This window comes from Solanum dulcamara, chromosome 4 (assembly GCF_947179165.1).
Source record: "Solanum dulcamara chromosome 4, daSolDulc1.2, whole genome shotgun sequence".
In the NCBI taxonomy this organism is placed as follows: Eukaryota; Viridiplantae; Streptophyta; class Magnoliopsida; order Solanales; family Solanaceae; genus Solanum; species Solanum dulcamara.
This window is the reverse complement of record NC_077240.1, coordinates 34,902,424-34,928,256: the sequence shown is the minus strand read 5'-3', so window position 1 is coordinate 34,928,256 and position 25,833 is coordinate 34,902,424. Positions and strand designations below refer to the sequence as shown.

The following is a 25,833-nucleotide window of genomic DNA, read 5'->3' as shown; positions in this document are numbered from 1 at the left end:
GATACAAAATGATATTTTTTGAAATTTCACCAAACCTTGAAAAATTTGTGGCCAAAGGTGTGGTAAAACTTCACCAAAATTTCTCCCAAAAATAATTTGCTAAAAATATTTGAGAACTTGGAGCCAAACTGCACCTTAGATTTATCATGATGCCATCTGTGATCTTCCCATCTTTTTTTATCAAACAAACAATAAAATTGTCTTTTTGGTATTGTCAAATTGATATGAAGCATTTTGTTTGGTTTTATTTTTGGCTGCTCAATTTAATTGTATGGATCAATTTGAACACTTGATACAATCGTGTGGATTTGTTGGGAATTTTCTTTATGTATTTTCTCGTTATCAATATATATTCAGTGTTCAAATTTCTTGTTGGTATCTAAATTGATAACAACTAATTAGGTATAAAATTGGTATCTAAATTGATTTTTATTGTTCTTATTTGTTGGGTTGGTCTATCGAACGATATTGATGTTTAATTATTTTTTTAGCTATGCCAATATATCAAGAACGGTTTAATTTTTTAACTATATTTTTTTGATATATATTCGTTTTTTAAGGAATGTACATAATGTTAGTTTTCTGGCTTAATTTGGGTATAAGTATTGATTGTGTCGTACCCAGATTTCATACCAAAGTTCATATCCAAAAAAGTAAAATTAAATACCAATAGCTTACCAATATCATATCAAAAACAAGATTCATACCAATAGCATACCAATATCATATCGAAAACAAGATTCATACCAATAGCATACCAAAATAAAAGACAACTATTTAGGTATAAAATTGATATCTAAACTGATTTTGGTTGTTCTTATTTATTGGGTTTGTCTATTCTATTCTATGATATTGATATTTTATTATATTTTAGCTATGATAATGGTATCAAGTTAGTCTAATTTTTTTGAATGAAGAACGATTTAATTTTTGAACTATATTATATATATATATATATATATATATATATATATATTGGTTTTTTAAGAAATGTACATAAGTTGAATGGGATGTATGCCTTTTGGTTTAATTTCGGTATTTAAATTGTATGATATAGACAGATGCATACAAATTGGATAATAACGAATTTAATACAAAATGGCATAACTAACTAAGAATAGATTTAATACCATTATCATACCTAAACATATATTTCTACCAATGTCATACCCAAAATAAAATTAAGTACCAATGCAATTAACAAAAAAGCATAATTTAATAAATTCACACCAATATCATACCAAAAAAAGATTTGATGCCAATTTCATACCCAAAAAACGTAATGTCGTACCTAAATAACATAATTAAAACAAAATAAATATCAAAAAGTCATAACAAATTGAAATACCAAAACAGTTGCATGCTTAATAAGTTAAAGTTTCCAAGCATATTGTCTAGTTGTAAGCTAATTCCGACAATCCTCAACATCTATTTGTTCACTCTTTGTCTTGATTTGGGCCTTCATAACATTTTTGTCCCTTTTGTTACTTTTGTTGGTCTTTTCATGAACAAAATCTGAATCAGATTCTTCAAATAAAGAAGGTGCGACATTCTTGCTCTTCCTCTTTTTGTCACATTATTTTGTAGAACTGATTTCAATGTGATTAGATTGAATTGAATTCTTGCACTTACTGTCTTTTTCGGGTGTTTAGGTGAGTCTATTGAAGCTGGGTGGCTCAATCGAATCATTATTGCACTTACTATCTTTTTCGGGTGTTCTGGTGAGTATATTGAAGCTGGATCGAATCACCATTATTGACAAATCTAGGACTTTTTTTGAGAGTACAACGAGAAATTGAAGTTTTGTTCATCATTCTCGAATTGAATCCAAAACAAAATCAAAAAGATGGATGATGAACACGAAGAACAAATTATGGAGAGATTTTGAAAATGGATGAGGAAGATAGTTCTGATTTTTTCCTTTTTGTATAATATTCAATTCCTAAATTGTAGACCTGTAGTAGTGTAATCAAAGTTAACTTCGGTAACTCCCCCAAAACTGTGTTTTTTCTTTTTTGGATAATAATCAATACCTAAATTGTAGACTTGTAATAGTGTAATCATTGGTAACTCCCCCAAACCACATGCCACTCTTCTAATTAAATAAATTGATATTTAAAAAATATATTGAATATTGATTAAATCATATCTGTTATCACTAATAATAATTCTGTTATATTACTAATTATTGATTTGTATCTTTATAGGGTGTAATATATTCTTAAATACACATGTAGTGTAAATTTTCCTAATAATTCTCCCAAAATATTTATGTGATAAATATTAGCTCAAGCGATCATAATCATAGTTCATGTTTCATTATCATGTCCTATCGTAAAATCATAACGCTCATACTTTTGAAGAAAAATCATAATCCATAGTTTATCGTGTTTTCACGGTGAGAACAAGAAAATTCATAGAATATAAACATAATAAAAATTAAAGAATTCATAAGGAGTTCATGACATTCATAATGAAATACATGAACAATACATAACATTTTCATATCTTAAGACTTAGCATGTCTCACGGAGGAAAATTACATAGGTATGAAGAAATTCAATGTGTGAAAGAACAATAATGTTTTCACACGAATAGAGTAAGCGTTGAATATCTTCATCACTCTAACTTAATCCGACAAAAATTAAATATTGATGAGAAATTTCAAAAATCTACACGTAATCCTTTGAGAGGGATTCTCATGAAAACCTCATTATCGTAGAGTAGAATCATGTTAAGAATTCATGCACAACCTTAAAATAGCTTAAAATACTCTGAGTAGTATTATCTTGATGCGAGTATGTAAGTAGAGGAGAGAAAAATCATCCTAAGGTCTGGATAAATGGAGAATTGTTGTAAAATAAGACTAAATCAATAATGACAGAAGGAGAAAATAAGAGCAAGCGACTAAGAAAGATAGAGAAAGAGAGAAGCTGTGTATGTTGCTATATTTGTGTGTATCTTATTACAAAGAAAATGGCTATATTTATAGCCAGAGATAAGAGTTCAAAATCAAGTGAGAATTTGCCCACTTTAAGTGGGCCCCACTTGGGAAATAGACACCCACATCCATCATACACCATAATTTAACAAGAATAAAATAAAATTTCACAAAAACTCATGTTGGGTCTTATTTATAATTGGACCCTTCGGGTCTTATACCCAAAAAAATGGGTCCTATTTATATATTGAGGATCGGACTGGCATTTGACGCGTCACATGCTCCATAGTGCAGAATGGGCATCGCAAGCTCCATCTCGTCAAACTTATACACGATGGGCATCGCACCGCGTCATCCATCACATTTGTTGTGTGGTGTGGTGTATCACATCTAAATTCTAATGGGGGATGCACCACGTCAACTTGGACGTGATGGTCAATGCACCACATGCTCCATCACATTAATATTGTGAGTTTGATAAAATATACGTAATTTTTTGTGTCGTATTCGTATTTACGAACGAAAGTTAGAAACGATCATACATCCTTTTCACACTTTTCATCCTTTAACCTTAACTCCCAAGCACAAATATATTTTTTATGTTCTAATCGAATTACGAATAACCCATTATTTTTAATGATGTCAACTCTTAGTCCATAAATACGAGGTGTTACAACAATTAACCGTAGAAGGACTCATATCTCTCAGGATGACCATAGTGCAAATTTATATTTTCATTAAACACAAAAAGTCATACTATATTCTCAATTGCTCATCGAAGTTCAAAAATACCTTCCAATTCGATATTTCTTTTTTTAACGGAAGAACCTTATTCTCAAACAATTATTAATGAAAAAGAAAATTAAAGTCAATATAGGTGTAATTGTCGTATTCATCTTCAACTTGTCATCTTTCTTTTAATCCATAACCAAATTATGGGTCAAAGAAAATAAAGCCTATACTAGTATAGTACTATTTACTATAATCCAGAATCGAGCTTATCATCGCCAAATATGCGTTGCCGGAAGTCCTCAACCATGCGAGGTAATCCTTGGCGAAGGGAGACTGTTGGTTCCCATCCTAAAAGTTGCTTTGCTTTTGAAATCTCAGGCTTCCTCTTGTGGGGATCATCTTCTGTGTTTGGCTTAAATTCTATCTTTGCATTTGGATCTATTGTTTCTTGTACTACCTGCAAATAATAATATTAGTTCATACATCTCTCAACCTTGTATAGGGCTAAAATTTGAGACTACTTATTGGGGAGAATATAATTAAGCAAAGTGTTATCTATAATTTCTCAAGATTTGAGATGAGATGGTCCCAGACTCATTCCAATTCTTGATTTAATTGATGTTAGGCACACATTATATATTGTTCACGCTCTAGTTGACAGGTATGAACATACATGGGTATTGAGTCTTATATCAATGGAGAGATGGGGGACTCAAGAGTTAGACCTTATAATGTTCATTTCTTATCATAATATGTATTAGAGCAGACAAAGATCTCGAATTCCAATCTCACCACCATCCATTATTAAAAAAAATAAAATTAAAAAGAATATAAACATCCTTAGCAATAAAAAAATATTAGTCCTGCATAAAAAAATGTATTGAAAATATAATTATGTAATTAGAGTATGTTGTCTCTAACGATTTGAGCTACAATAGTACACAAATATACCGGTATAGTTCAAAAATTTTATTAAATTACCAATTGTGTAATGATTTAATTATTAATACCTTAGCTAGTTCAAGCATGGTAAATTCACCGGGGTTGCCAAGATTGAAAGGACCCACATGATTCCCTTCCATCAACCTCATCAATCCTTCTACCTGTTTATTGTAATATAATCGCAAAATATGAGAAACTAGGTACCTTTAATTATTTGACGAGGAAATATGTGGAATTTACCAAATCAGAAACATATTGGAAGCTTCGTGTTTGCTTCCCATCTCCATAAACAGTTAATGGCTGCTTTCTCAATGCCTGCAAAATATATTTTCCTAATTCATCATATACCACACAAAGCTAACAAGTTACATTATTTTTTTGTCCCAAAGAAACTAATAGATTACTAATAATTAAATAGTAGTCATACCGGAAGGAAACACAAAAAAGGAGAAAAGAAGCCCAAGTTTTATTATTGTGGATGACATATAATATTAATTAGTTGATCAAGGTTTTGGAGTGATTAGGTTAAATGGCCCCTTTTATGTCATCAATTGGGGAAAATTTTAATACAGGTGATCTTTTACTAATTAAAGACTAATATTTTTCCTGTTGTAATCTATTTGTCTTACTTTTCTTTTTAATCTATTTAAATAATAATGTTTCTTTTATTTTTTGGCAGTTTTTTAATTTTATTTTTCCACCTGATATGTTTAAAATTATAAGAGTAAAGAGTATTTTGGTACATTCTACGTATCACTAGTTTAAGATCATATGATTTAAATTATTTTTTTTACTTTTTAAAATTTCGTGTAAAATCAAAATCAAACAAACCAATTGAAACGAGAGAAGTGTATATATATATATATCGATTTATCAATCGCATTGATTAATGATTCTTGACCTATGGTCGATTATCAATCTGCTATGGATAATCGACCCTCCTTTTTGGTGTATTATATATAAACCATTAACAATCTATAATAAATAATAGACTTTCTTTGTGGTCGATCATCAACCATCCGTGTAAATAGCTAAGTAGCAAGGATATCAACCTATGATCGATAATCAACCTTTTTCTTGGTCGATAAGATCATTTATTTAATTTCAAACTTACGACAAGACAAAGAGAAAATAAATAATGAAGATTAATTGAACACTTACGAAGTGTGAATACACCAAAGCTTCTCAATTTTCTAAAATGTTAAAAGTGTTTTATATTTAGAAAAAGAACTTATTTAAGAGAAAAAAGATGTTTAATCAAGCTTTTGGTAAAGAAAAACGTCTTTTTGAGTTGTAGCAATTATTTTTCAATTTTTAAAACAGAAATTTAAAAGCTTCTCTCAAGAATAAGTGTTTTTGATTATTTAATTTTTATGACACGATTACCTATATAATTTATAACGTTTTGTTGTGTAATTTGAAAAGTATTATTGAAAAAATTGACTAAACACAAATTACTTATAAAAATACTTCATAAATAAGCTGATTTGGACAGTTTGACCGAATAGACTATTAATTGAAATTTTCTTTAAGATGGAGAAAAAAAATTGTTCATTTGTCAGAATGATGATCCGTTTATGATTTATATATGTAAGGGTGAATTAACACATACCTGCGCAACGAAATTGCTCACAACTCGACCATCATCTATGCACATACGCGGTCCATATGTGTTAAAAATCCTAGCAATCCTAACCTGGAAAAAACAACAATGTTCTTAAAATAATAAGCTCTTCATATATTTGAATCAAACCTTGAAGTTTTGATTTTGATATAGATGTTTGACATTAATTTTGAAAACAAAAATGTACAAGTTTGCTTAAAATATTAAGCTGTTGAAATCGTAGGAAACCTCAACGTTAAGTCCTCTATGGTAATCCATGGCCAAAGTCTCAGCTGTTCGCTTTCCTTCATCATAACAACTCCGGACACCTGCTCAATCATCAAACTAAGTTTAGTATTGTTGGATTAAGATGGGAATGATAAACAGGTGGATCGGAAAATAGGTTAAACTACAGATAAAATATTTGACTTGGACCATATTTAATACGGATAAAAAATGAGTTAACTGTCGGATAATATAGATTATTCATGGTTACAGAAATAGTCAAGTGAGAACACAAGTTAAAAGCCAAAATAAGTTTAAATTCCTAGAAAGAAAGAACTCATGAAAAATAACAAGTACATAAATGGATATTGATAATATGATAAAGAGAATACTAGAAATCTTATAGTTCAATTGATTGACTATCTTAACTTTGATTTATTGATGAAGGTTTAATTTCCCATTTTATAATCTCCTCTCTCATTTTCACTTCACATAAACCAAAAAGTAGAAAATAAAATTGAATTACTTAGTTACATGGTCCATTGGCATGTGAACAAACTATAATGAGAATCTCGAGTACAAGAATAAGAGTTGACTAACCAATGGGATTAACATTGCCCCAGTAAGTTTCAACTTGAGGATGCTGCAAAGGATCACCATACACTTCACTTGTGCTAGTTATCAGAAATCGAGCTCCTATTCTTTTTGCCAGTCCCAACATGTTCAATGTTCCCATCACATTTGTTTTGTGATCTCTATCTACTTAAATCAAGGAATCTTACCAACAAAAAAAAAGATAATAATCTCCAAAGTATACATTATTTTAATTACCATGTATATACAATTCCTCACGACCCACACCAAAAAAAGTTATTAGTAATGGGAAGGATATAATGGTCTTGATGGGATTATATTTATAATGAACAGGAGAAGCAGGACAAGCCAAATGATAAATGTGATCAACTTCAAGCAAGATGGGCTCGACCACATCATGTCTGACCAACTCGAACTTAGGGTTGTTGAGATGGTGCAACAGATTCTGTTTCTGACCCGTAAAAAAGTTATCAACCACAATCACACTGTCCCCTCTCTCTATCAACCTGTCCACCAGATGGCTCCCCACGAAACCTGCTCCACCTGTTACCAATACTCTCAAATTCTTCCTCTTCAATCCCAACGGCACTTTTCCACCTACAAAAAACATTTAATAAATCTAAGGTCCATTTTCTTAACGACTGTGAATATAAGTTTATTTACATGCCTGCATTAACTTTGTGGTTAGATTGATGATGATCAACCAACTCATACGTTATTCTTCGAGGAATCGGAGTTGATGACACATGAAGGGAAACCGAATCACTGTTGATAGTATGCTGGGAGAGATTACACACAATGAAAGCGGAAACTGAAACAGCGATTCCAACAAATAGAAAGAGGAGTCGCTTCTCTCCAACCACGTAACTAATAATCGAAGAAGATAATCCTTTCTTGCTCATCATGTGTTTCTTTACACTGCTTTTCTCAACATGTTCAACTCCTCCCATGCTGCCCAATTTTTAATTTTTTTAATTCTTTTTTACACTTTGGAATATGGATAGATGGGTCTAAGAAGAGATCCGAAATGTGGGTTGTAAAAAGGAATGACTCATGGAATAGCTTTGAATAGTTCTAAAGTTGTTACTTTGTGTGAGAGAGACACAATTAATTAATGCCTTTTTTTCTCTTCCTTTCTCTACCTATTTAAGCTAACTTTTTCTTTACTATAGTCTGTGTAAATTAAGCTTTAAAAAATATGTTTGCATCCCTAATGTATTATGACCAACTCTAACAATGTATTTCTGTTTTTTTAAAAAAAAAATTATAATAATTATCTTGGATACCCTGCAAGTGAGATAAGAGAGTGGAGAGATGGAGGGGGGGGGGGGGGCGAGCATGATTTGTCTATATATCTCAAATACATGTGAATCCACTAAAATACAATGAATCTAAAATAAATTACACCTAATTTTGACCTCATGTATCTCGAGATACATGTATCTGGGCGAATCTGAACATATCTGGACACCAAAATTTGATAAGATTCGTAATATTGCAAACTAATGTGTATCTAAGTAATTAGTTTCTAAACTAGTGGAATTTCTGTAGGTTGTGACATGACATCCATTAGGAGAGAGAAAGACGTTTTTATTGTGTAAGTATATTTTGAGGAAAATAGAAATAGTCGAGGGATATTATATTTCAAAAAAAATAAAAATAATATTATTAGACAATTTCTCAAATATGAGTCACTATTTAGAAAATTTACTCTTATTTTTATTTTAAAAGTCGTAAAACTTGTTAAAAAAGTTATAGCGAATCATCATTCATCAAAAAACATATATATAAATTGCCACAAAAAAATTTATATCTCCAAAGTATCTTCTGTATTTTTATTTTTATTTTTATTTTTTTTGCTTCTTCAGACTTTTCAACATCCTTCAATTTCTCTTCATTCACTGAACATGCTAGTAGCTTTCCACTATACCCAAACAAAAAAAAGGAAAAATTAAAAATGGAAAAAGGGGTGTTTGAATCAATCAAATAACAAGAAAATTGGATAGATTGAAAAAAAGGAGGTAAATTGTTGTTGCACTTACCTGATGTAATAACATAATCTTTACTTGTGTTATTAGAAGCATAAAGAATAACAATGGTTTATTGAGGAGAATTCCATCTTTTGAGTGCCCATTGTAAAACAATTATGAATGTCTGAATTAATGGCTACATAAAACGTTTATTTCCATCTTCATAACAATTCGCAATAACGAAGGTTAATTATCTAGTAAAATCCATGAACACACATGATATGAATACAGTGGATTAGAAAGTCTACTGAACTGATTTCTTAGGGACTTGAAATCTATTATTAAAATCACAAAACAGATTAAGATGCTCAAATTTGAAGAATATAAGATGGAAACAAATAACGAATCTCACTCTTCGAAACTTTAAGCCTTTAACAACATTATAAAATTAGTATCCGTGTGGTTTACATACCCTATTGTAAAGCTTATAAAAGTAGTTCGGACTTCTTATCAAACGAAATTTTGTTGAAATTAAACATTTTGATTTCTGCTTCATCTACAACCTTATATGAGAGAGAACATGGATGCCTACGCCATAATTTTATATGCATTCAGACATATACACACAAGTCACAAGATATGTACCCTCAAAATTTTTAATTGGCAGATATTTCAACGTATTTTTTGAATAGGGAATGGTGTCTAAAACCCAAAAACAAAATGAATAAGGAATGGTGTCTCATCTTAGCCAAGAAACTTATAACTATAGCCACAAAGTTCATTAGCCCTTTAGCAAAGGGAAGGGACTCGCGCTGGCATAGCAGCATGCCCACATTAATCATATCCTAAGGAGGAAGTAAAACTCAACAATAGAAAGCTGCGCCTAATCAGTTTGGTTTTTATTCATTGAAGTAGTGATTCACTCCTTGTGAGAATGGGCTTGCGGTTGGAGGAACTTGGCAACACGTTCTGCTTTAGCTCCTGAGCTATGGTCATAGTACTCCACGACTGCAGCACCTGCTAATGCAGCAAGTGTGAGTGCCTGTGCGTGCAGCCTGATTACCAACAAAAACGTCAGTTACTCATGACAAAGGCTCAAAAAAAGGTTCCATGATTAAACAACCAAAAACAAATAATAAGGCAGTTCTAGTTTATCCCAGAGCATGTAACTATCCCTTTTTCAAGACCACAGGCGTCATATTTCAGAGTGCAACAGACTCTTCTCTTATGAGGGAGTAACAACTAACAAGGCAAGATGGACAAATTGCAAAAATCTTAGAAACAGATCATTCAAGACCTGTCAAAGTAGGATGATTTCTCAACTTGGAACACGTGCATATCATAGCATCCTACTAGGTTTCTCGTATTCAACATTATAACCATATATCTCATTTTAACGAGCAATCGAGCATCAATACATCCATCTCGCCCACCACAAAACTAGACAAACACAACAAGCTAAAAGTAGAACAGCCCGGGCATTCAAATTTCAAACATAACACAAGGAGATCATCCATATCAACACAATGCAATGAAAATGGAAGAATCAGAGCATTCAAACATAACACAAGGAGGTCATCCATATCAACATAATACAATGAACAGGCACGCACAGGATGTATTCGGGTAAGTACTCATCATGGTTCATGGAATCTTGTAATAAGAGCTTGTCCAATTAGAAGAAGGTCAAAGCATGGACAAAAAACCGAGAACTACACTAGCAACTCCCCCTCCTCCTTCTCCCCGTGGTGATCTTGTCAAAGTGAAGGGGAGATATTGGTGCAGCTTCAAAAATGTGCAGAGTAGCAACCAAAAAATATGAACTTTTTGAAAAAGAAATATTCACCAATCTAACAACAAGAAAAGGCAATTTTTTTTGCAAAAATTGATTTTTATTTTCTTTCTTGTTGTTTGATGAAAAGCAGTTTAGAAGTAAACACCAGTCCTACCCCTCGGCTAGTTTTGCTGATTAAGACGAATTGATTTTCACAAGATTGTGGAAATGGTTAAGACCTTGTATGAGAATATATGATAGTGTCTCCCAATAAGGTTGGTTACATAAATTCTGTGCATCTTTAACCACATGAATGCCGCCTTTGAAATCAAAACACTCAGCATGCTTTTTGCACAACATTTGAGTTGAAATAAAAAGAGTAACTACCCTTTCTGAATCAGAATTGGGGGAGGATGAAAGGAAAAGGGGATCAAAATGTCCTGTCAATAAGGTGAGGGTTCCCCGAGTTCCTCCTCCCCCCAAACTCACTCCTCCTTTTCCAATAAGCAAAACCTGAACTCTAAAGTCGAAAAACTGCTTAGGAAGATGAAGATCTGAAAAACATGAAGCCTGATGTGTGTGCGCGCATTTTAAAAGTATCCATGCCCGAATCCCAGCACCCATATCCATATAGCCCTGAATCAAAAAATTTAGATTTTGCCATATCCGACCCTTAGATCGGGCCTCCGACACCGAAACCAAGTCGGATCAACTTAGGTTTAACCCACAATCCAAACACAAACAGCAAGCTAATTCAACATATATATGTAAACCCGATTAACGTCACTAAGTCTGCTAAGGAACCCTAGCTCAGAAGTAAATTGATTACAAGTACAACCAATCTATGAAGTCGTGAACCCCTTCCGCAACGAAAGAGAAATTGGGGATAAAAGTGTAGAATTACCTGGCATGAATGATCTTGACGCTGGTTTTCATGTGGGGCTGAGACCAATTGTAAGCAATTGAACCCGCTATTCCACTAAGCCACAAACACCCTTCAACCAAAAACAAAAACCCAACATCAAAACCAAAGAAAGAGAGAATCTGTTGGTTAACATATCAACAATCAAGATTTAAATTAAAGTAATTTACCAACTGTTCGGAGTTTGTGTTCCACAACCCATTTCCTCACAGATTCCAAAGTGTTCTTCTCTGCCATTTTCTTCCTTGCAACAACAAAAAAGTTCCGAGGTTTAGTGTGTCTAAGTGCAGAGGAACCTATAGAGCTCTTTATATGTAATGGGTTTCTCTGTTTTATTTTATATTTGCATTTGCAGTTGCCAAAAGAGAGTAGAATAGAAGCACGTCACGTTTGTGGAGGTTTCGGACAACACGTCTTAGTCAATATACCGCTTCCAATTTGCCCCCGGCCGCCAACAGGATTCCCAAAAGTCTTTTCCTTAAACATAGTTTCCAATGGAACTTTTTTATAGGATGGACACGGTCGAATTATTATATTGAAATAAGTAAATACATCAAACTCAGAGAGTTTGATGCAAAATTTATTTTACTATTTTAATTACATGGGCATTTAAATATTTTTTAATAATTTTCAAATTAATTAAATATCATTCTAAAGAGTGATCTGATAGAATGAGTGCACTCACTTTTCTAAAAGCGAGTAAAGAAGATAAAAAAACTAAATTTACAAAATTATACATATGACATTTTTTTATAGGTCAATATATAATTAATATTTAAAATATTATTTTCTTGATATATTAACTTTTATTAAAATATGTAAATATTCTTATTGGCCACAAAAACTTTTAATCTATTTCTCTTTTTATTTTCCCCCAATTAGATTCTTCTTCATTTAAGCATCACTTTTTTCTCTATGTTCGTTTTCAACTCTACCATTAACATCGATAGTAGATGTTTTGTCTCTCCTGTACCGTAGATTCACCAGATCAGATGAGGAAAGAAAGAGAAATAGAAAGTGGGGCCTGGTTCGATTTGATGGGTCTGATTGTTGCTCCGTCTGATTGTTGTTATTTTGGGGTCTGGTTCGATTGGAGGATCTGGTGGTGCAGCTCCGGGTGATTTGGGAGTTAACAATGAAGGGGTTTGGGTGGTGGAGTGGTGGTGGAGCTCGCCAGAAAATATGAAGACGAAAAAAATAAATAGTGAAGGATAGAAATGGTGAAGAAACATATCATACATGAACATACACAAGGTAATTAAAGAAATATGACTAGAACATAGATGCGGAAGTAAAGTCGCAACTCAAAGTCTTAATAAAGGAGAAAATAACTCTGAAAGAACATGACAACATAGACTCCATGAATATCCAGCATGCATCTGCTAGTCTAGATGAGGGCATAAGACAATCTCCCATCTAACCCATAATAGAAAATAAAAGTCATAAGAATGATGAAAGATAAATGTCTCGTCCTCGAAGCATAAAGATTCACAAACTATAAGAAAGTAAAGCTCAACTCAAGCTACAAGTGGGAGGTGCGCGATGATCGTCGGTCCTTACATTATGATACAATGTAGCAAAAGTATACATTAATACATAGAATGCACTAAGTATGTAAAAAGTATGTATGAACAATGAAAATAGGACATAATCAATATAAGCATGAGATGCATGACCAATATCTTTAAAACATGAATAAAACTTGAAAACATTTGAACATCATAATCTTATGGTCAATGCATCGTAAAACATCATGAGAACTTATAACATAACATATATCTTTGTATGGATGTAACATGAAGTCTGATGTAACTCCCACATCAAGAAGAGAGAGGCTAATTTACCAAGGTAGACTCCGTGAGAACCATCTTAACTTGAGATATTTGTGGATCTACTACTTAGGCCATATTAGCAAAGAGGACCTACGCGGGCAACATAGTTAGGGACTAAAGGTTGCTACTAGAATTCTTTTGGCTCGCTAGCTACTTAAGCTTACGGACCGAACTCCACCTTAAAGTCTTCTCTGTGCTTAGTCATTATTCCAAAAGAAATATCATAAAAACATAGTCATTAATATCATTAGGAAAGACAATAATAGATACAAATCCTCATCATAAAATAATCATAAGAGTATCTCATTAACATGATTGAGTCATAAGAATTCATGAGTCAGTGAGAGAATCATTCACCATCTTAAACATGAGTGTGTGAGAAAAACACATTACAACCTTTATACTTGCTTGAAACATCATTGAGTTCATAGTTCATCATCATTCATTACTTTTCATGAGTCATTCATAAGCTTGATAATCATTCATAGAAAATCCTTTATAAATCATGATCATAAATCCTTGGAATCATACTTGAAAATAGCATATGATATGGGTCCATAAAAATCAACTTGAAATCGTGCAATATAACTTGAAATGTGCATAATAAGATCAATAATAATGAAATAGAACATAATTAAGATGGCATAATGCAATTCCATTGGAATTAAGGCTTAGAAGGAAAATTCATAAAGAGAATTGTAGAAAAACCTTGGGTATGAATTTTCACATACCTTGATAAATTTAAAGCCCTAAATGCAGCGAATAAGGAGACTTGAACTTGAATTCTCTTGAAAACCTTGCTTGTGGAAGAAGAAGACCTTGGGAGAGCTTTCAGAGAGAAGATTTTATAATTTGGGTGTTAAGGAGTGAATGAGGGAGTTAGGAGGGTTTAGGGTAGTTAATAAATAGGATTTAACCCAAAATTATCCAAATACATTAATGAGCCAATAGAAAAAAGACCAAAACACCCCTAATTTAACTAAACGAAGGCGCCTAGATGGGAGGTCACCACGGCCAGTGAAGCTCACCACGACCCATGGTGATGATCGTGGTCAGGAGGGTCAACTGGGCTTGGATGCGTTGACTTCTACGAAGACCATCACGATCCGTGAAGCCAATCGTGGTCGTCTCCCACATAAGGGGTCTTAGGGGGTCAAGTCCACTGACGGGTCTACGGTTTGTGGAGTCCATCAAGAGACATGAACCCTATCGTGGACCCTTCCCCCTTTTCCTCAAATTTTCAAGGCTCCACCATGATGCCCTTCACGGCTCGTGGTGGCTTACATGGTCCGTGTACCCCACCCGTGAAAGCCATCTAGTGCACAAAAGTTGAGATTTTCTAGGAACTTCTTTTAAATTCTATTTTTTTGACTTTTTAACTTGTGGGATCTTATAATATCTCTCTCTTAGGAGCAAATGTCTTTGAATAAGACTCAACCAAATATGAATGGAATAGGAAAGAGACATGACAGCCCAACATGAATGCAAAACATATCGAAAATGCATACAAACATGAAATATTCAATCTCAAGCTAACACATGACTTTAAAACTTATTTCATGAATGCATATGAAATCATGAGAATGACTGAAACACATGGATTCGATGGAGTGGATCATAAAAGAGCTCAATACCTCAAATAGGAACTAGAGGAAAGAGATGAGGATATCATGACATCATATCAGCTTCAGCCTCTCATGTTGCACCCTCAACTTCTTGATTCCTCCATAACACCATAACGAAAGCTATTTCCTTGTTCCTCAATTTTTTATCTTGCTGATATAGAATCTCAATCGGAACTTGCTAATAAGATAAGCTCTCTTTCACACCAACATTGTCGAAAGGCACAATGGAGTTAGGATCACTAACACACTTCCTCAATAAGAACACATGAAATACTAGATGCACCGATGTCAACTCAGAAGACAAATCCAACTCATATGCCACCTTGTAAATTCATCTAAAAATCTGATATGGGCCTACATAGCGGGGGCTAAGCTTCCCCTTCTTGCCAAAATATATCACACTCTTCATGGGTGAGATTTCAAGTGAACCCAATCATTGACCTTAAATTCAAGATCCTCTCTCCTTACATCTAAATATGACTTTTGTTGGCTTTAGACAATCTTCAACTTTTCTCTAATCAATATAACCTTCACCATAGCCTCATGCACCAAATTAGGTCTCATCAAGGAAAATTTACCAACTTCAAATCAACCAATAGGAGATTTACACCTCCTACTATATAAGACCTTAAATGGAGCCATCTAAACTGGAATGGTAGCTATTATTATAAGCAAACTCAATCAATGGCAAATGATCATCCCAATTACCCTTGATGTCAATAACACAAGCTCTCAACATGTCCTAAAAGGTCTGAATGGTACGCTTGGCTTGACCATCTGTTTGAGGGTGAAAAGTTATGCTAAGATTAACTTGAGTACCAAAATCCTTTTGAAAAGATCTCTAAAAATGGATTGTAAATTGAGTACCTCAATGTAAAATGATAGATAATGGAACTCCATGAAACTTAACCAACTCACGAATATAAAGTCTAGCATATTCCTCGGTTGAATAGGAAGTCTTAACAAGAAAATTTATGTCGACATAGTCATTCAGTCAACAACCACCCAAATAGAATCATGTTTCCTACGGGTACGAGGCAAACATGTAATGAAGTATATATACAAATCTCCCACTTTCAAGTAGGAATCTCAATATATTGAGCTAAACATCCCAGTTTTTGATGCTCAACCTTTACTTGTTGACAATTCAGACATTTGACCACAAAATCTGCAATATCCCTTTTTATGCCATTCCACTAATACACTTTCCTCAAGTCTCTATACATCTTCGTAAAACTCGAATGAATAAAATACCACAAAATATGAGTTTCAGTCAATATCATTTCTGTTAGGCCATTAACATTAGAAACACACAAACGACTTTGATATCTAAGCACACCATCTCTCCCTTGAGAGAAAGCCTCAATGACTTTTTTGGCAACTACTTTCTTCAACTCAATCAAAGTAGGATCATTATCTTGCTTGGCCTTAACATCCATCATAAGAGATGATTCAGAACCATTTTGGACAACTACACCACCATCCTAGAAATCAACTAAGCAGATACCCAAATGAGATAGCCTATGAACATCACGAACTAAATCCTTTTTTTCATCCTCAACATGGGCAACACTATTCATGGATAATCTACTAAGAGAGTCGGTAATCACATTCGCGTTACTCGAATGGTACGACATACTTATATCATAGTCTTTCAACAACTCAAGCCATCTCCTTTGTCGAAGGTTCAAATCCTTTTGGTTGAACACATATTGTAAACTCTTATGATCGGTAAATACATCAACATGGACACCATATAGATAGTGTCTCCAAATCTTCAAAGCAAATACCACCATGGCTAACTCTAAATAATGAGTCGTATAGTTCTTTTCATGCACCTTTAGTTGTCTAGAAGCATAGGCTATCACCTTACCATTTTGCATCAAAACACAATCGAGACCAACTCTTGAAGCATCACAATATACCACAATCCCATCAAAACCTTCCAATAAGGTCAACACTGGAGCCGAAGTAAGTCTATCTTTCAACTCTTGGAAGGTTTTCTCGCATGCCTCAGACCATTGGAATTTTACCTTCTTTTCAGTTAAAGTAGTCAAGAAAGATGCAATGGAAGATAAACCTTTTACAAACTATCTATAAGAGCCGGCTAAGCCTAAGAAACTTTGAATATCAGAAAGGGACAAAGTCTAGGCTAATTCTTAATTGTTTTGGTCTTCTTAGGATCCACCATATTACCTTCACCGAAGACAATATGACCAAGGAAAGCAACTGACCTCAATCAAAACTCACGCTTGATACAACAACAACAACAACCCAGTGAAATCCCACATTATGGGGTCTGGAGAGGGTAGAGTGTACGCAGACCTGACTCCTACCAATGTAGGACGGCTGTTTCCGAAAGACCCTCGGCTTAATAAAAGTATAGAAAACTCATGCTTGATAAACTTACCAAATAACTAACAGTCCTTAAGGACTTGCAACACAATTCTTAAATGATCAACATGCTCCTCTTCATTTCGAGAATAAACCAGAATATCATCAATGAACACAATAATAAATATATCCAAATATTTCTTAAATACCTTATTCATCAAATACATAAAAGGTACAGGAGCATTCGTTCCAAAAGATATAACCAAAAATTTGAAGTGATTATACCGATATCTAAAAGTCGTCTTCGGAATGTGATATTCCCTTGCTCGAAGTTGATGATAATCTGATTGAAGGTCAATCTTTGAAAAGTAATTTGCATATTAAAGTTGATTGAACAAGTCATTAATCCTTGTAATGGGATACTTATTCTTAATTGTGACCTTGTTCAATTTCCAGTAGTCAATACACATACGAAGAGAACCATCCTTCTTTATAACAAAGAGAATCGGAGCACTATATGAAGAGATACTCGGTCTAATAAAACCCTTATCCAATAAATCTTTCAACTAATTCTTTAAATCTTTTAATTCTGCCGGGGCCATTTGATAAGGGATATGTTGGGTATTAGGTAGAACATCAATATTGAAGTCTATCTCTCTTTCCAGAGGGATAGCTGAGAGGTCATCGAGAAAAGATTCTAGAAACTCATTACAATCGAACTAACCCATGAGTAGGGGATTTAGAATTCGTATCCCTAACCTAGACTGGATGATAGATGTAACCCTTAGAAATCATTTTCCAAGCTTTAAGGCATGAGATAAATTGACCTTTAAACTAGGAATTTCTACCTTTCCATTCTAAGAAAGAGTCATTAAAAAACTGAAACTTGACCACACAGATTCTACAACATATAGAAGTATAACATGCATGAAGTCAATCTATACCGAGAATAACATCAAAATGGGTCATATAAATCTCTCTAAAATCAACTGAAGTAATTTTAAGCAAAACTAAAATTGAGTATTATCTATAGACTCTTTTAGCTGCAACTGAATCACCAACACGAGTATAGACCAAAAAAGGTTCTAACAAGATCTCAGGATTAATAATAAATTTCATAGCAAGATAAGGAGAAACAAATGATAAAGTAGTACCCAGATCCAACAATTCATAAACATCAAACTCAAAGACTTTCAACATATCAGTCACTACATCGGGCAAATCCTTTAACTCCTAGCTAGTCTGAAGGGCATAAAACCTATTTTGGCGCTGAATCCCATACTGATTCAGATTGCTTGTAGCTTGAGTTTGAGCCTGGGTTTTAGCGCTAACTCTACAATCATTCGCCTGATTACCCGACTGACCACACCTATAACATGCATCACATCCCACCAAGAATTCTCTATTGTGGTTCTTTCCACACTTTTTCATAGATGAATAACTTAACCACTCAGAGCTCCTCCTTTAACCTTAAGGTTAGGTACCCCATCTTTACCAAACTTTGGAGTCAGAGTGATTGAAGAATTTTGGCTGGAGTACCTTTGATGAAATTGAGGACGGTCACCATTTTTGGACTTGCCATAAGAGTATCCCTCAATATCGGTTCGAGCCCTCTTGGACTCCCTTCTAGATCTGTCTTTCAAGGTCTCCTCCTCTATTTGTTCAGAATATGTCAAAAGCCTCAAAATATCTATTCCTTGATTAGCATGGATGTTCTACACTCCTTGACCACCAAGTAGTATATATCGGAAACAAATTTGCTCATGCGAGCCCTTGGATCAACGACTATAAAAGAAGCATACTTTGACAACTTAGTGAACTTGAGGGCATACTCCGTCACACTTATAGTAACTTGTTACAAATTGATGAACTCTTGCACTTTAGCTTTCCTCAACTTCAAAGGAAAGAATTAGTAAAGGAAAGCACTCTTGAATTCTTTCCAATCAACGGGACCATCATCCCTACCTATTTCACTCTTCCATTGATCATACCAAACTTGTGCAACCCCTTTGAGTTGATAAGTCGCTAAGTCCGCCTTCTCCACCGGACTAGCATCTATTATATCCACAATCTTAGAAATACCTTTAATAAATTCTTATGGATCCTCATCCACCTTAGATCCATAAAATTTGAGAGGGTTCATACAGGTGAGTTCACAAACTCGACTAGCCGCCGTACCCATATTTGGGTTTCAGGGGAGCTACCACCTCTCTATTGGCTTGAGCCGCCGTGGTTTGAGCAAAAACTTGGAAAATGGCTTAAAACTCCACACAAAAGACTTGCTCATTCAAGAGATCATTTGAAGCTTGTTGCTCCTCCTCAATTTTCCTTCGTATAAAGACTCTTTGTGGAGGCATATTTCTATAATCGCAAAGAGAAAGTGTTAGAGGGAAAAGCCTTAGAGTTTAACTCTATTTCACGACATAAGAGTAATGAAAAAATGAAGCTTTTCCTAAAATGCCTCATAGCCTCCTATTCATAGATGTAACGTACTTTACACTGATGAACAAGACTCTACTTGACACGACATTTCACTCTCTAGGACACTTTAAATCTTCTGCTCTAATACCAAGTTTGTCACGACCCAAGTTAGATCCTAGGTGTAACACGACGATTAGAATTCCTAATGACTGCGACCAAACCTCTTAGCATATCATACATAAACATATATAAGGTAATTAAAGCAATAAGACTTGAACATAGATGCGAAGTAAAGTCTCAACTCAAAGTCTCAATAAAGGAGAAAATAAATCTGAAAGAAAATGACAACATAGACTTCATGAACATCCAACATGCCTCTACTAGTCTACATGGGGTATAAGACAACCTCCTAGCTCACCATAATAGAAAATAAGAGTCCTTTTGGATTATCATATAAGTTATTTATAAGCTATTTTCAACTTTTTTGAGTGTTTGACTAGCCAATTTAAAGTTATTTTATGCTTAAAATAAACCCCAATAAATAATTGGATTTATTTGGATAGACTTATTTTAAGCAACTTATAAGTTGAAAACAGCTTATAAGTCAAAAAAAATAAGATGGGTTGTCCCTACTTTTTTATAAACATATAAGCAGTTTTTCAACTTATAAGTTACTTAAAATAAGTCCATCCAAATAGACTTTAAAAGTCATAAGAACATGAAGGATAAATATCTCCCCCTCAAAGCATGAGTATGCACCAACTATAAGAAAGTAAAGCTCAACTCTAGCCACGAGTGGGATGTGCATGATGATCGTCGATTCCTACATTATAATTTAATATAGATAAAAGTATGCATTAGTACATGAAATGCACTAAGTATGTGAGAAGTGTTAGTACATAGAATGCACCAAGTATGTGAGAAGTATGCATGAAAAATGAAAATAGAATATAATCAATATGAGCATGGGATGTATGACCAATATCTTTAAAACATGAATAAAACTTGAAAACATTTGAACATCATAATCTTATGGTCAATGCATCATAAAATAACATGAGAACTTATAACATAACATATATCTTTGTGTGGGATATGAAATTTAATCCACATATAAGACCATGCGAGCTATAACATGAAATTTGATGTAACTCCCACATTGAGAAGAGAGAGGCCACTTTGCCAAGGTAAAATTCATGCTATCATAACTTGAGCTATTTGTGGATCCACTAGCTAGGTCATATTGACAAAAACAATCTTGCGGGCAATAGAGTTAGGGCCTAAAGGTTGCTAGTAGGATTTTCTTGGGTCGCTACTTGAGCTTTCAGACCGAACCCAACCATAAAGTCCTCTCATTTCTTAGTCATTATCCCAATGGAAATATCATAAAAACATAGACATTGACATCATCGAGAAAAACAATAATATATATTTCAATCCTCATCATAAAATAATCATAAGAATAGCTTATTAATATGATTAATTCATAAAAATTCATAAGTCGGTTAGAGAATCATTCACCATCTTAAACATGAGCGTGTGAGGAAAATCCATTACAACCTTTATACTTACTAAAAATATCATTGAGTTTATCATCATTCATTACTTTTCATGAGTCATTCATAAGCTTGATAATCATTCATAAAAAATCCTTTATAAATCGTGATCATAAATTCTTGAAATCATACTTGAAAATAACATATGGGATGAGTCCATGAAAATCAACTTGAAATCATGTAATGTAACTTGAATTGGACATAATAAGATCAATAATAATGAAATAAACCATAATTAAGATGACTAAATGCAATGAAATAAATGATAATTAAAATGACCTGATGCAATTCCGTAGGAATTAGGACTTAGAAGGAAAATTCATAAAGGGAATTGAAGAAAATCCTTGGGAATATATAGATGGAAGGATCCATGGATGAATTTCCACATATCTTGTTAAATTTGAAGCCCTAAATGCAATGAATAAGGAGACTTGAACTTAAATTCTCTTGGAAACCTTGTTTGTGCAAGAAAAAAACCTTGGGAGAGATTTTAGAGAGAAGATTTTGTAATTTGGGTGTTAGGGAGTTAAAGGATTTAAGATAGTTAATATAATAAGATTTAACCCAAAATCATCCAAATACATTAATGAGATAATAGAAAAAAGACCAAAATACCCCTAATTTAATTGAATGTAGGCACCTGGACTGGAGGTCACCACGACCCATGAAGCTCACCACTGGTCGTGGTGATGGTCGTGGTTAGGAGGGTTGACTGAGCTTGAATGATTTGACTTTCATGGTGACCACCACGGTCCGTGGAGCCAATCGTGGTCATTTCCCACATAAGGGGTCTTGGGGGGTCAAGTCCACAGACGGGTACATGGTCCATAGAGTCTACCACGAGCTGTGAACCCTATTTTGGACCCTTCCCCATTTTCCTCAAATTTTCTAGCATCCACCACGGTGCCCTTTACGACATGTGGTGGCTTATATTGTTCGTGTACCCCACTCGTGAAAGCCACTGATGCACAAAAGCTGAGATTTTCTAGGAACTTCCTTTAAACTCTATTTTTCCAACTTTCTAATTTTTGAAGTCTTACAGAATAAATAAAAAGAAATAAATAAAAATAATGACTTGATGCTAAAATGTCTACATTGTGGCACTTACATGGAGAGAACATGGCAGGTGAGAGCGGTATTATAATCTGAAGCTGATTTAATTCACTTCAAAGTTGTTAGGAAGGGGGAGATTTAAATGCCCTTGTAGTTAAAGTGCTAAACTAATATTTGCTGCCAAGTTCGAGGGGATTTGATGTATTTACTCTAGTGAGATTGAAATTTTTATTATTGATTTTGATATTTTGATATTAATATGTATTTTAAATAATTGATGATATTCGATATTATGATATTGATATGTAGTTTAAAGTCACAATCATATAATATAGAATATATATTAAATTGAGTGTCATGACCCAATCTATCCCTAGATGTGACAAGGCGAATAGGATCCTGAAAGACAAGCTACTTGACATAAGCATAACACTAAGATGAGCAACATAAAAAAGTTATTCAAAAAGCAAAAGGTACTCAAATGATAATCTCATACGATATCTAAATCAGAGTACAAAGCCTTTATAAAGCAGAATCGTACTATGTATGACAACATCTCTACTATTTAGGACAAGCCTTAACTCACGAAATAGTCTAAAAATTAAAAAGACAGAAAGAAACATAAAGAAGTCATAATGTGACCATGCCCTCGAACCATGAGGACCCACTAAAATGTAAGCAATGATGATCAGTTCACTAGCCACGGCTTGATAAAGGAACGTCATAACCTGTATTATAAAATAATATAGGTACAAGAGATGTATGTGTCAATACTATGGAATATATTGAGTATAGAGAATGCGCAATGTATACTAGAAAATATGATGATGCAATGATCAAGCTAAAGCATGACATAATCTTTTACAACATCGTTAGAAGTATGAAACATGGTCAATGAAAAACTCATAAAAATCATAATTAAAATATAGCATAAGTGAGAATCATAAGTCTTTGTGAAATATACCATTAATTGACATAAACTATGTGAGCTATAACATGGAGTCCAGTATTTGTCCCACATTGAACAAAAATGTGCTATTTTTCAGGTAGCCCATAAACATGAGTTATTTGTAAATCCACTAGCTTAAGCTAATTTTTCCAATTAGGACATCTTAAGAAGGCACATAGTTATGGGATTAGGAAATTTCTATTAAAGAACTCCGCCTCTACTAATGGGTGAGCATTCATCTCAAAGTTCTTTTGGTGCTAAGTAAACTCTCAATGGAATATCATACATAAACTTATCATAATCTTTGAAGATAGTAAGAATCTAGTAATACCAAGATCATCATAACATACTTGAATCATAAGAATAACTGTTTTACCATATCATGATTTCATAACATATTCATAAAAGACATTTATCTAAAGCATCTAGATCAAGATAAGTTTTTTCATAAAAATCATGAAAATCCTTCGTGATGAGAATACTTCAATTTGCAGCAACCTTATGTTCACAAAACATGCTTGATACTTTATTAAAAAGCATCCTTAAATCATAGTTTCTTCAATTCATGATACATGCTTGATTCTCAAAACATAGTTCATAATCATAAAATAGGCATAATGAATAGGTTCATGAAAAATCCTTGAAAACATGCAGTTGAGATCAAATCATGCATAATAAAATCAATAGAAGAGAATAAAACCATATTTGATTGAGACCAATGTATAATCATCAAAACCCTAGATTTTTGGAAGAAATCATAAAGAGAATTTGATGATTCTTTAAGACTCCATGAAGGAAATTCTCACATACCTCTAGCATTGCAATTGAAAGGGGAGACTTGAATCCTTGAAATTCTATCTTTCTTGAAGAAGACCTTGAGATAGAATTTCCTTGAGAGATTTTAGGGTTTTTGAGTGGATGAGAGGGAACAAGAAAAATTTGAAGGGTAAAAGTAGTTATAGGACTTAGGAATAGGCTTAAAATGACGTAACTTAGGTGTTAAAAGAATACAAAATGACTAAAATTTCCCTAAACAAAAATGTCGGAGGGACTCTACGGACCCTACCTATGGTCCGTAGATCCTCCTACAAGTCGTCCCCTATGCTTGTGGAAATCAAGGAAGAATTCCAAGTTTCTGAAGTTTGATCTACGGGTCATAGACTTTCCTACGATCCCTAGAACCCTTCTTCTTGTCAAGCCGTGAATCTCCATCTTCATGACTGCCTACGATCCGTAATCCCATTTTACAAGTCTGAATCTTAACTCAACTTCCACGTTTGCCTACCTAAGGCCCCTAGTTCCTTGTACGGTCCGTAGGTCCTTGTACGGTCCGTAGGTGGATCCGTCTAAATTGGCACTAGCAAATTTTCTGCAACGTTTCTTTCAACCTCAATCTTTCCAACTTCTGAGATGTTGCATTGAGTATTTTAAGAAGAGGAATAGAAAACATAGAAAATTCGTAGTTTAAGAATGTGATTAAACCCTTCTATTTATAACCAATAAAGGGTTGTATGAATAGGTGTTTATTTATTACTCCTCTCAGCTTCTCAATTTGTAGACTGCTCGCGCTTCTACTCCTTCAGATCGCCGAAAATGCCGTTCAAGAGGTTCGTGGAGATTGGAAGGGTAGCCCTAATCAACTACGGAAAGGATTATGGAAGGCTCGTTGTTATCGTCGACGTCATCGACCAAAATAGGGCTCTTGTTGATGCTCCGGACATGGTGAGGAGCCAGATGAACTTCAAGAGGCTTTCTCTTACAGATATCAAAATTGACATCAAAAGAATCCCAAAGAAGAAGACCCTGGTTGAGGCTATGGAAGCTGCTGATGTGAAGACCAAGTGGGAGAACAGTTCATGGGGAAGGAAGTTGATAGTGCAGAAGAGGAGGGCTGAACTTAATGATTTTGACAGGTTCAAGCTTATGTTGGCAAAGATTAAGAGAGCCGGAGTTGTGAGACAGGAGCTTGCAAAGCTCAAGAAGACTGCTGCTTGACAACTCTCTGATCAGTTCAACTGATATATAGGATTTTTGGATCTTGTATTTTGTTTAGCTTTGATGGATGTTATTAGAAGTCGTCTGTTATATTTCATGCCTTGCAATATTTAAGACTTTTTGATATCAAAAAAAAAAATAAAAAAAAATAAAAAAAATAGGTGTTTATTTTGCCTTATCAAAAAAGTTACAATCCTAGAGAAAAGTGACAATCCTTCGAAAAGATCATAACCCAAAAAGTCACAACTCTATGAAACAATCATAGCTCTTTGAATGTGAATATTTATATGCTTTAGTTATAATGTAATATAACTAAATATAATATAAAATATTTAAAAAATTGTCTAAATTTGGTGTTTTACGTT

General features: G+C 33.8%; 3 protein-coding genes across 3 annotated transcripts; 1 reads left to right on the top strand and 2 right to left on the bottom strand.

Moving 5' to 3' along the window:
* Positions 1-3,695: 3,695 nt before the first annotated feature.
* LOC129887303 (UDP-glucuronic acid decarboxylase 4-like) lies at positions 3,696-9,509 on the bottom strand. Its single transcript, XM_055962350.1, has 8 exons — positions 7,705-9,509; positions 7,336-7,634; positions 7,044-7,191; positions 6,468-6,547; positions 6,228-6,311; positions 4,856-4,930; positions 4,684-4,776; positions 3,696-4,130 (listed from the first exon to the last, which is right to left on the bottom strand). The coding sequence occupies exons 1-8, from the start codon at positions 7,985-7,987 to the stop codon at positions 3,921-3,923; spliced, it is 1,272 nt and encodes a 423-aa protein (XP_055818325.1). The 5' UTR covers positions 7,988-9,509; the 3' UTR covers positions 3,696-3,920.
* Positions 9,510-9,647: 138 nt separating this feature from the next.
* LOC129887302 (uncharacterized) lies at positions 9,648-12,141 on the bottom strand. Its single transcript, XM_055962349.1, has 3 exons — positions 11,874-12,141; positions 11,686-11,776; positions 9,648-10,062 (listed from the first exon to the last, which is right to left on the bottom strand). Exons 1-3 carry the CDS (start codon positions 11,938-11,940, stop codon positions 9,927-9,929), a joined length of 294 nt encoding a protein of 97 aa, XP_055818324.1. The 5' UTR covers positions 11,941-12,141; the 3' UTR covers positions 9,648-9,926.
* Positions 12,142-25,007: 12,866 nt separating this feature from the next.
* Positions 25,008-25,613, top strand: LOC129884972 (probable 60S ribosomal protein L14). Its single transcript, XM_055959228.1, has one exon. It carries the CDS (start codon positions 25,067-25,069, stop codon positions 25,466-25,468), a length of 402 nt encoding a protein of 133 aa, XP_055815203.1. The 5' UTR covers positions 25,008-25,066; the 3' UTR covers positions 25,469-25,613.
* Positions 25,614-25,833: the final 220 nt, after the last annotated feature.

What these genes read in the sequence shown, in the direction of transcription:
- LOC129887303 (XM_055962350.1), bottom strand. Translation starts at nt 7,987, where the DNA reads ATGGGAGGAGTTGAACATGTTGAGAAAAGCAGTGTAAAGAAACACATG. An exon ending in ATAGAGGACTTAACGTTGAG is followed by an intron (nt 6,312 to 6,467) that starts GTTTCCTACGAT and finishes TGTTTTTTCCAG; the next exon opens with GTTAGGATTGCTAGGATTTT. An exon ending in TGAGCAATTTCGTTGCGCAG is followed by an intron (nt 4,931 to 6,227) that starts GTATGTGTTAAT and finishes TATATTTTGCAG; the next exon opens with GCATTGAGAAAGCAGCCATT.
- LOC129887302 (XM_055962349.1), bottom strand. Translation starts at nt 11,940, where the DNA reads ATGGCAGAGAAGAACACTTTGGAATCTGTGAGGAAATGGGTTGTGGAA. An exon ending in ACACAAACTCCGAACAGTTG is followed by an intron (nt 11,777 to 11,873) that starts GTAAATTACTTT and finishes TTTTGGTTGAAG; the next exon opens with GGTGTTTGTGGCTTAGTGGA. An exon ending in GTCAAGATCATTCATGCCAG is followed by an intron (nt 10,063 to 11,685) that starts GTAATTCTACAC and finishes GTTGGTAATCAG; the next exon opens with GCTGCACGCACAGGCACTCA.
- LOC129884972 (XM_055959228.1), top strand. Translation starts at nt 25,067, where the DNA reads ATGCCGTTCAAGAGGTTCGTGGAGATTGGAAGGGTAGCCCTAATCAAC.